Here is a 12,329-nt window from a genome sequence, read left to right as displayed (position 1 = left end):
ATTGAAAATTCCTTTTTTCTTACTAAAGAATTAATTTTTTTGAAATTAAAAATATAATTCTGTCACATTTGATTCAAAATTTATCTTTTTTAGTTGAAAACTAAACTGTTTTATTGAAAATTCCTTTTTTTAGTAGAGAATTAATTATTTTTTTATAATAAAAATGTAATTCTTCCACTTTCAATTCAAAATTTTTCTTTCTTAGTTAAAAACTCAACTCTTTTATTGAAAATTCATTTTTTCTTATTAGATAATTAACTTTTTTTAAATTAAAAATATAATTCTGTCACATTTGATTCAAAATTTATCTTTTTTAGTTAAAAACTGAACTATTTCATTGAAAATTCCGTTTTTCTTAGTAAAGAATTAATTTTTTTAAATTAAAAATGTCATTCATTCACTTTTAATTCAAAATTTATCTTTATCGTTAATAAATCAACTATTTCATTGAAAATTTCTTTTTTCTTACTAAAGAATTAATTTTTTTGAAATTAAAAATATAATTCTGTCACATTTGATTCAAAATTTATCTGTTTTAGTTGAAAACTAAATTGTTTCATTGCAAATTCCTTTTTTTTTAGTAGAGAATTAATTATTTTTTTTATAATAAAAATGTAATTCTTCCACTTTTAATTCAAAATCTTTTTTTTAGTTGAATTCTTAATTGTTTTATTGAAATTAAGAATCCACCTAGCAATTAATTTCACAATTGCATCTGTTGTGATATTCCAATTCGGCCGATAATTTTACATACGAAAATGTAAAATTCATTATGTGAAAGAATAAAATAAAATTGATTAGGACCTCAGGTTACGAACACTCTAAGCTCAAATTTCGTACAATTTCATGGAGATTAAAGACAACAAAAATATGAAATATACGTTTTGAATAACCGCATTTTTTTCATTCCAATAGCAGAAAATGTAAAAGGCAAAATAGGAATAGCTCGAATTCGATATATTTTTGTGTGAAAGCTGTCAAAAAAGATGAACATAGCTGTCAATTTCCTCGCATTAGGAATAAAAATGCTTCAAAATTAGATGCTTTGGTACTCACATATTATTTGATTAATTCCAAATTTTTAATTAATTATAAATAAAAAATCTTACAGTTTCCGCCAGGGTAAAATTAAAGGTCTTTGGTCAAATTAAAAATCTCGATGTAATTTTCAATAACAGGAAAGTGATTTGATATATAATTTTCCGAAACTTTGTAATTTTACACAAATCTTTTTCTAAAGTGCACATAATTTATATTATATGACAGATTATTTCAAATAATTGTTTAACGCTCCACTCATCTATAGTGACATTTGGGGTTCAAATCCAGGCAAAGACAGATTTTTTTTAATAACAAAAATTAAAAAAAAAAATAGTAATCGAGATTATTTAATATTTTTTATTAAAAAAGTATATTTGACTTACGATATAAACTGGATCCCTCATCACAATCATGATAACTGGCATTGAATCATCAACAAGGGCCAAGGGCCCGTGCTTAAGTTCGCCAGCCATTATTCCCTCGCTGTGCATGTACGTCAATTCTTTAACTTTCTGCACAAAAATAAATAAATAAATAAACGGAAAATTAGGAAATCTATTAAAATAAAATTTCTAAAAAAATGCCGCATTAGATTTTTTGAAAAATTACCAGAGCTCCTTCCATACAAGTTGCAAAGTTATATCCTCTGCCCATGATAAGAAGTGACTTATGTTGGAAGAGAGATGTCGCTAGTTCCTTCACTTTGTCATCTAGTTTTAAAACTTCGCGAATTTGGTTGTCCAGGTTTTTCAAAGCTTCAATAATCTCCAAAAAAATATATAATATTTTATATTATATACAAAGATATTTAAAGATGTCTTTTGCCATTTTTATTTAAAAAATATTTCCAATATTTACGTTGACAAAAGTTTAAGTTTTCTATTTTCAAAACTATTTTTATAACTTTAAACGTAATTATTGTAAGAATTTTAAGTTTTTCTTCTTTTTTATAAAAATATAAATCATCTAAATGACTGAAATCTTTCGAAATCTTTAAAATATTTTAGAAATTTCATTATTATTAGATATTTTTTCAATGTTGAATCAATATATTCACGTTTGCAAAATTATAAGATTTTATTTAAAAATGTATTTTTGTAGCTCCAATCATAAATTATTCTTGAACAGTAAAAAAAAAGATTCTTTCTGATAAATTAAAGCTATAGAATGACATTGGGAAAACTGAAAAATCACGAAAAATAAAGCTCCTGATGATGTAAAATATTTACTAAATATTATTATTTATTAACAGTACCATAATAAAATATTCAAACAATAATTTAAATTAAATTCAATATAACAAAAAAATCTTTGATAAAAATATTCCATTATTGTGTTTTTAATAAATCAATAATATTTAATAAAAGAAAAAACTTGAAGTGTTTAAATTAGGAAATTTTAGTATCAGATAGTTTATAATTCGGTTATTTTCTGTAGGACATTTTCTAATTTATTATAAATTGTCGGCAATTTTGTTTTTCGAGCATTTTCAATTTCGGTATTATTATAAAGTTTACGGGAATTTTATTTTTAGCCATTTTCTAGTCGTTCCAATTATTTTCAAATATTTAAAAAATTTTATAGCTATAAAATTTCCGAAAAATAAAATATTTGAAAAAGAAAGTTTCCGAAAGTATAAAATTTTCAAAATATAAAAATCCCGATTTGGAAAATTCGCGATTAATAAAACACCTGAGAAAAATTTCAGAATTCATACAATTAAAAAAAAAATTAAATATTATTTATTTATTATACAAAAATGGCAATATTCTATCAAAGAAAATTTTGTTTTTATGTTCAACGTATTTTTCCAAAATTATTGTTATTGCAAATTCAAACAGTAATTTAAAAAAAAAGTAAACTTAAAAGAAATGTCTGGAATCAAAATATTTAGATAATGTATTTTTAATTAATAAATATTATTTAATGGTAACCCGTTATTAAAATTTAGGAATATATTATTTTCAGGAATTTTTAAGCGTCGTATATTTTATAATTTGGTAATTTAAAAAATCCAAATTTTTATATACTGTTAAAAAATTTTGTTATTCGGTATTTTTATTTAATGGGAATTTTCTATTTCGAAAATTTTCTTGTAAAAATTTTAACTCTCAGGATTTTTCAATGATCGCATTCATTAAAAATACAGTAATGAAATATTTTAATCAAAAAAAATTTCTTTAGGGTTTAATTTTTTAAAATTATTTTTTGAATTTTTTATTATTGAATTTTTAATATATAAAGAATTTTTTTAATTCGGGAATTTTCAAGTGTGAGTTTTTTTATAACTCGGAAACTTCCTGTCGGGTATTTTCAAATTAGATCAAACTTATTAATAATATTGTTTGATTAAAAATTTACCTATTTCGCTTAAAATTTATTTTATTCAGTTGACAATTTATTTTACTAGCACTTTAACTATTTTATTTTTGTTTAAATATACGTTCTCTTGATAAACATGTAAATATTTTTTCCCTTTTTATTTTTTTGCTTGAGGATTCATTGTTTTAGTTTAAAATCTTTTTTTACAAAATTTTGACTAATTAGTTGATCATTCACATTTTTATTGAAAAATTGAAAAAAAATGAAAATGTGACTATTTCATTTCTCCGTTCAATCATTTTGTTAAAAAATTCATACTTTTGGATTAAAACTATAATTTTTTTGTTAAAAATTCACATTTAATCAAATTAAAAATTTTGAATTGTTCAACTTCGGCGATTTTAGTTTCTAATATTTTCTAATTCGTTTAATTGCTGTGGAACATTTTCAAATTTATTATAAATTGTGGAGAATTTGTTCTTTTGTAATAATTTAACATTGTCAAAAATTTAATTTTTCGCCATTTTTTAGTCTTCCCTATTATTTACAAAAATATTTTTCAAATAGAATTCCAAAAACTATAAAATATTTCAAATAGAAAGTTTCCGAAAGTATAAAACTGCCGAAATATAAAAATCTCAAATTGGAAAATTCCGACAAAAAATTTCAGAATTTATACAATTAAATGAAATGTACGAAATATTATTTATTTAGCACAAAAAAAACAATAATGGAATATTTCTATCAAACAAAATTTTGTTTTTAATGTTCAACGTATTTTTACAAAATTATTGTTATTGCAAATTCAAATAATAATTTTTAAAAAACTGAAATTAAAAAAAAATGTCTAGGATAAAAATATTTAGGTAATGTATTTTTAATTAATAAATATTATTTAATTAAAAACCATTGTTAAAATTTGGAAACTTCTTATTTTCGGGAATTTTTAAGCGTCGTATATTTTATAATTTGGTAATTTTCAATTTCGAAAATTTTCTTTTTCAGAAATTTTAATTCTCGTGTTTTTTCAATCTTCCCATTTATTTAAAATAGAATAATGCAATATTTTAATCTGAGTAAATTTTGTTTAGGTTTAATTTTTGTAATATTTTAGATTACATTGCTAATATATAAAAAATATCACTTTTTTAAGTTTAAAATTTTTCTAAATTTAATAAACTGTCCCGAAACACTATTATTTCGGGCCTTTTCTATTACGAAAATTTTCTTTTTCGGTAATTTTAATTTACGGGATTTTTTAATCATCCCCTTTATTAAAAATACAAGAACGAAATATTTTAATCAGAAAAAATTTCGTTTTCTGTTTAATTTTTCATAAATTCTTCTTTGAATATTTTATTATTGTGTTGTCAATAAATAAAGAGTATTAATTAAAAAATAATTTTCTAATTGTTTAAATTTGTAAATATTTAAGTTTCAGATATTTCATAATTCGGAAATTTTCTGTTGGGAATTTTCAAATTCGATAATATTATAAACTGTGCGGAAACTTTATTATTCGGGATTATAATATTTTGACAATTTTATAATTTCGGGAATATTCTATTTCAAAAATTTTCTGTTTCGCGAATTTTATAGAGTCGGGAATTTGATTTTTTGGAATTTTTCAATCGTCCGATAGAACGATTAATTTTTTTAATGTATGTATATTTTTATTATAAAAACAGAACTGGTCTAGATAACGGGAAAATGTCTGAAATCTTTTAATCTTTTAAATTTGTAAAATCTTTGAAATATTTTGGTTTTTTTATTATTTGGAAATATTTTTACATTGTTAAATTGCCATTTTTTGGCAAAATTATTATTTTAATATTTAAAAAATGTAGACTATATATTCACGTTTTGAAAATTGTAAGTTTTTATTTAGAATTATATTTATATAGTTTCAATCATAATTTATTAATAACAAGTGAAAAATTTTTTCTTGTAAATTGAAATAAGAAAGTTCCAATAATATTACAAGTAGAATAAATAATTTAGAAAAAAATCATAATATTCAGAAATTCAAATCCTAGTATACTTTTTTTCTCTATAAAAATAAAAATAGTTTAAATAACTGCGAAATCTATATATTAACTTTTGAACAATTTTCAAGATGCTATTAAAATATGTATTTTATTTATTATTATTTTATATTTTATTTTATTAAATTACGAATAGAATACATCTTTTTTCCAGGGGATTACCGAATCTTTTTTTATAAATTAAAACTACAAAATGCCATAATTATAATATGCACACTAATACTAAATTATTAAATAAAAAAATATAAATAAGACACTAAACGTTAGAAAAAAATTATAATTTTCAGAAATTCAAATCCTAGTATACCTTTTTTTCTTTATACAAATAAAAATAGTTTAAATAACTCTAAAATCTTTGAAAAATCTGAAAACTTTTGGAAATTTCTAATATATGTTGGCAATTTTATTAGTATCAAAAATTTAAAAAATGCGAAATCTATATATTAACTTTTGGAAAATTTTCAAGTTGCTATTAAAATATATGTTTTATTTATTATTATTTTATTTCATTAAATTATGAATAGAATACATATTTTTTCCAGGGGATTACCGAATCTTTTTTTATAAACTAAAACTACAAAATACCATAATTACAATATGCACACTAATAATAAATTATTAAATATAAAAGTAAAAATAAGACAATAAAAGGTTAGAAAAAAAGCATAATTTTCAGAATTCCAAGTTCTAATATAATTTTTCTTTTTTAAGATGTATAAAATAAAATATTCTTGACAAATCTACAATTTTTGAAATATTTTTAAATGTCTTAAAATCCCATGAAATCTTTCCGAGTCAAAAAACTTTTCTAGCAAAAATCTTGATAAATTTTATCGATGTTAAATAATTAAATTATTTTCAATGCCTGAATATATAGTGAAGAGGTGAAAATTAAGAACTTTGTCATTCCAATTTAATTGTTATAAAAAAAAAAAATTATTAGCAAAAAGTAATTTAAAAACAGCAACCCATTCTTTTCAGGTTGCTAACAATTGTATTAAACTCGAATTTTTTCACAAAGATCTCTATTTATAAAAAACTTATTGAATTTATTTATTTTATTTTGTTATTTTACTTTTTATCTTATTTTATATATTCGTTAAATTCTGAAGTCCCCTATTTTTAAATTTTTGCCCTCTATTTATACTAAAATATTCTTCAGAATCACCGTGAAGCCTAAAAATGTAAGTAATAAAATAAATAAAACAAAAATGAATTACCTCCTCTCGCCTCGTCCTCAATGAAATTCTATCTTCACTCATCACAAGAGCAAACATCACAAGAGAAATAAATTGGGAAGTGTAAGCTTTTGTACTCGCAACCCCAATTTCCGGGCCAGCATTAATATGAACTCCACAATGTGATTCTCGACAAATGCTGCTGCCGACCGTATTTGTGATTCCAACAATCAAAGCTCCTCTTGATTTACAATAGCGCAGAGCCATTAACGTATCAGCAGTTTCACCTAGAATCAAAATTTTCATATATATTTATTTATTTACCTTTTTCTCGAATTCTCTTGAACATTTGGTCAGGGGAGTGGAAAACTGCAGAAAACCGAAACTTTCAAGCGTAGCGTCGAGTGCCCACATCCATCCCCGGCGCCAAACCTCCTTTTTGACGACAGTTAACGAACCCGATCATTTTTCATTTTTTCCGGGTGCGAGCAAATTTTATCATAGAACTATTTTAAATTTTTAACTTTTAAAATTTAAGTTTAGAAAAAATTAATTCGACAGCTCTATAACTTGCACGTATAAAATGGAAGCTTTAACACTTTTTAATAGAACAATTTTTTATTAAATGCGGCTTTCAAATATAAAATTAAAATTTTTTTTTTAATTTTCGAAAACAAAAAGTTTAAAAATTTTGGGTTAAAAGTTTAAATATATGCCATCATTTTCAATCCTCTAATTTTAAGAATGAATTAATAAAATTAAACGATTAATTTTTTTTATAAACACTTTTTAAATTAGAAGGTAAATTATTTTTAAATTAATAATTGTATAATTTGAAATATTTTGCTTTTACTGAGAATTGTTTGCTTATTTTAAATAAAAAATCAAACATTTCTAAACATGAAAATAAATTTTTTTTAATCAATATATTTTTTATTAAAACAGTTGAATTTTTAACGTGAAAATCTGTAAATTGCTTAATTTTCAACAAATTCAAAATTGTCCAGTAAAATCAATTATTGTCGATTTCAAATTTTTATTTAACTGTCATACAAAGTTATGTAAATATAATAATTTTTACAAATGTTTTTGACAAAAAATTCAATTTTTTCTTGAATTTTGAGCAGCTGTAAATGAATTAAAATTGAATATTGAAAACTGAATTTTAAGATGTTGAACATTGAAAAAATTGAAAATTCAAGAGTTGACAATTAAATTTTCTTCGGTTTTCAACAGTTTAATTTAAAGTAAAAAAAATTTTTTAATGAATTCAAAGTAAAATATTTTAGAATTACGCATTGTGGACAGGATAATTTCATAATAGAAAATGTTAAAAATATTGAACTTGACATTTAAAAAAAAACTTGAAATTGGACTTACCTTGTTGGTTGGAAATTTTAATATTTTGTTAAAAAAATCGTACTTTTTGCTCGAGAATGCATTTTTTTAACTATAAAATTCGTCTATTTTTGTACAAAATTAACCTTCTTGGTTGGAAATTCATCCTTTTTGGTTCAAAATGCAACAGTCTGGTTGAATTTTTAACTATTCCATGTTTATAAAATTTATCTTCTTGGTTAAAAAATCATAATTTGGGTTGAACCCTTGTTTAAAATGAATTTTTTTCCAGATTTATCACTCTAGTTGAAAATTCATCTTTTTCGTTGAAAATTCAACTATTTTTGGTTCAAAATTAATATTTTAAATTGAAAATTGATATTTTTTAGTTGGAAAATTGGCTAAAAATGCATATATTTCGGGGAAAATTTAGTCTTATTGTATAAAAAATGGTAATTTGGGTTGAATTTTATAAATTTTAAAAATTTGAGATGTTTTTGCAATTTTGAAATTTTTTTATAAATTTGGAACATTTAAGAAATTTGAAGAATTTGAATAATTTTAGAAATTTAGAAAGTTTTTATCATTTTAGAGATTTTGGAAATTTTGCACATTTTAGAAATTGTAGTAATCTTGGTAATTTAAACATTTTTGAACATATTAGAAATTATGAAAATTCGAGAAATTTTAAACATTTGACAAAATTCAGAAATATTAGAATTTTTGTTAAGTCTAAAAATTTTAGAAAATTTCGAAAATTTAAACATTTTACAAAATTCATAAATTTTTATAATTTGTATTTATAATTTTAGAAATTTCGCTAATTTTAGACATTTTGAACAGATTTGATAATTTGAGAGTTTTTAGAAATTTTGTACATTTAAGAAATTTTTGTAATCTTGGTAATTTAAGCATTTTGAATATTTTTATAATTTTACCACTTTTAATCATTTTATAAATTTTGACAATTTGATCCATTTGGGACATTTTAGAAATTTTTAAAATATTGATAATTTTGAAGATTTTGTGCATTTAAAAATGTTTCATAATTCAAAAATTCTTGAATATTCAACAAATTTTTAAATTTTAGAAATTTTAATAGTGTTGGAAATTTGATCAAATTTAGAAATATCAGAAATTTTCATAAATTTAAAAATTTTGTACATGTAAGGACTTTTTGAAACTTCTAAACTTTTTATTGAATATAGATATTTTTATCATTTTTAAAATTTTTAAGATTTTAGTTTTATAATTTTAGAAATTTTGCTAATTTTAGACATTTTGAACAGTTTAGATAGCTTTATAATTTTACCAATGTCAATCATTTTAGAAATTTGACCAATTTCATCCATTAGGTACATTTTAGAAATTTTAGAAATTTTTATAATTTCGAAAATTTTGAGGATTTTGAACATTTGAAAAATTTTGATAATTTAATCATTCTTGAACATTTAAAAAATTTTAGAAATTTAAATTATGATAATTTGAGAAATTTGGAACATTTGAAAAATTCAGGAATTTTTATACATACATACTTAAAAAATATTGGAAAATTTTTAAAAATTTAAAAATTTTAGATTTATAATTATAGATATTTGACTAATTTTAGACATTTTGAACAGTTAAAAATTTTTTATAATTTTACCAATTTTAATCATTTTATAAATTTTGACAATTTTATTCATTTGGGACATTTTAGAAATTTAAAAAATCTTGTTAATTTTAAAATTGTTGAACATTTTAGAAAGTTTAAAAATTTTTTAAATTTAAATAGTATTGGAAATTTTGAACATTTGATAAAATTTAGAAATATCAGAAATTTTCATAAATTAAAACATTTTGAAGATGTAAGAACTTTTTGAAACTTCTAAACTTTTTATTAAATACAGATATTTTTATCATTTGAAAATTTTAGATTTATAATTTTAGAAATTTTGCTAATTTTAGACATTTTGAACATTATAGAAATTTTTATAAATTAGAAAATTTTCAAAATTTTGATCATTTATAAATTCTTAAACTTTTTAGAAATTTTAGAAATTTGAATAGTGTTGGAAATTTTGAACATTTGATAAAATTTAGAAATATCAGAAATATCAGAGATTTTCATAAATTTATAATTTTTCAATCTATAAGAACTTTTTGTAACTTCTAAACTTTTTATTAAATTCAGATATTTTTATCATTTTTATAATGTAAACATTTTTGAACATTTTAGATTCATAATTTTAGATATTATGAACAGATTGATAATTTTAGAGATTTTAGCAATTTTGGTAATCTTAGTAATTTATACATTTTGAACATGTTAAAAATTTGGACAATTTTAAAAATTTTGAACATTTGATAAAATTCAGAAATTTGTATAATTTGTATAACTTAATAATTTGTGAAACATTTTAGATTGATATATTTAGCCATTTTGAACAGTTTAGACATTTTTATAATTTTACCAATTTTAATCATTTTAGAAATTTTGACAATTTTATCCATTTAGAACATTTGAGACATTTTAGAAAATTTAATAATTCATAGATTTATACATTTGATGAAATTAAAAAATATCAGCTAATCTTCTAAGCATTTTATTAAATTCAGAAATTTTTATCATTTTTGTAATTTTAGAAATTTCAAACACATTAGAAATTAGTATTTTAAATTACTGTCAAAATAATATATTTACAATTATAGGCTTTTATTAAATTTCAAATATAATTTCAGTCTAAAATATTTCATTTTCAAATCATAAAATTTGAAATTTTTCAATTAAGAAAAAGAACAGTTACTTAATATTTAGAAATATCTGATTGGTCATTTAAAATTCGTAATTATAAATTAAATATGGAAAAACCAAACATAAAAACAAAACATAGATTTCGGCCGATTTCTCACAATAAATTTAGAAGCTCTTTAAAAATATTGACAGGCTTTGGAAGAATAAAAGACATTTTCTAGCAAAATTGAAAATGTTTTTAAAAAATTTGTAATCCACTCATTTTAAGAGAATATTTTAAAAGATTTAAAAAATGGTCAAAAATGAATGTGGAAGATTTTAAGAAAATTTCAATAATTTGGCAGGAGGAAAAAAAATTAATTTTGAAAAAATGTAAAACAACATATAGATGTTTCAAGATTTTAAAATCAGATTACGAAGCATTTTAAGGATTTATAAGCAATTTAAAATTAAACTAATTTAACTTTTTATTTGAACAGGTAATTCTGACTTGGAACCGGGAATTTTCAAATTTTAACAAAATCCGAGCTAGTACTGGAAATTTTCGAGAAGGTAAAAAATTCTCAATTGGAACAGGAACTATTTTCAAAGAATTCGAATTCTGAGTTGAAGCAGGGGATTTTCAAATTGTTACCCATTTTGAGTTGAAACTGGTATTCATCCAAAAGAATTACAATTTGTCTTGGAAGAGGGAAAATAAAATTTTTTTAAATAAATTCCGAGCTGGAATCGGGAATTTTTTTAAGAGAATGAATTTTAATTCTAAGTTGAAACGGGATATTTGCGGAAAAAAATTAAAATTATGAATTTGAACAGCGAATTTTACAGAAAAATTTTAATTCTCAATTGAAATGAAGAATTTTCGAAAAGAAATAAAATTCTTGATTTGTCCAGGGATTTTGTCAAAAGAATTTTATTTTTTAGTTGAAATGAAGAATTTTTTTAAAGAATTAAAATTCTGGATTTTAGAAACTTGAAATGTTCAATTTTTAACTAATTCTAAGCTAAAATTAGAATTTAAAATTTTTTAAAATGGTATAATTTTGAACATTTTCAAAGACATTGATTAATTCTTCATCTTAGAGCATTGAAAATAATAACGTGGATTTATATTTTCGGAACTGAATCTGCATCTTTGAATTATACAATTAATAAAAGTTTAAAATTCAAAAGTTTCACTTTGAGTCCTTTCATCAGCAGTTCAGTTTTTATTACTTCGAGTGAAACAATTTTTATATTTATTGTTCGATTTTAAAAACTTAATTGACCGTGAAAAATGATTGCGAACCGGGAAAAAATCGGAAATTTTATTCTTTGGTTAAAACGGGCCACCCTGAATTCTAATTATTTTTTATCAAAGATTACACAGGCCGACAAAATTTGACAAAGGTCCGGAACCAGAGACCAGACCTAGTATACCCGAAGGTTTTTGCTGCGCTGAATCCGAATCCGACCTCAGAAAAATTCCATCACCCTCAGTTTTCGAGATATTGTAACCTAAAAGTGCAAAAAACACCCGTTTTTTGCTATATTTGAGGTTACATAGCATCTTGAATAAATTTTTTTTTGAAAAACGGGCGAAAGCATCACAAAGGAGCACCCTTGCCCTCTGAAATCCATTTTTCAGATTCAAGATAGCTTTTTTTTTCATCGATATATCATTGATTAAAG

The 12,329-nt window shown here is 21.6% G+C and overlaps 1 protein-coding gene across 6 annotated transcripts in view; it reads right to left on the bottom strand.

The window, feature by feature from the left end:
• LOC117177926 (glutamine--fructose-6-phosphate aminotransferase [isomerizing] 2) overlaps positions 1-12,329 on the bottom strand; it is a 114,512-nt gene that overhangs the window by 11,129 nt on the left and 91,054 nt on the right. For all 6 annotated transcript variants that reach the window (XM_033369039.1, XM_033369042.1, XM_033369043.1 and 3 more), the window contains 3 exons: positions 6,629-6,873; positions 1,651-1,806; positions 1,425-1,553 (listed from right to left, as the gene is read on the bottom strand). In XM_033369039.1, the coding sequence (XP_033224930.1) occupies positions 1,425-1,553; positions 1,651-1,806; positions 6,629-6,873 (530 nt within the window). The remainder of the gene's footprint in view (positions 1-1,424; positions 1,554-1,650; positions 1,807-6,628; positions 6,874-12,329) is intronic.

This window comes from Belonocnema kinseyi, chromosome 8 (assembly GCF_010883055.1).
Source record: "Belonocnema kinseyi isolate 2016_QV_RU_SX_M_011 chromosome 8, B_treatae_v1, whole genome shotgun sequence".
NCBI classification, from domain to species: domain Eukaryota; kingdom Metazoa; phylum Arthropoda; class Insecta; order Hymenoptera; family Cynipidae; genus Belonocnema; species Belonocnema kinseyi.
The sequence above is the reverse complement of the archived record's forward strand: the minus strand, read 5'-3'. Positions and strand labels throughout refer to the sequence as shown.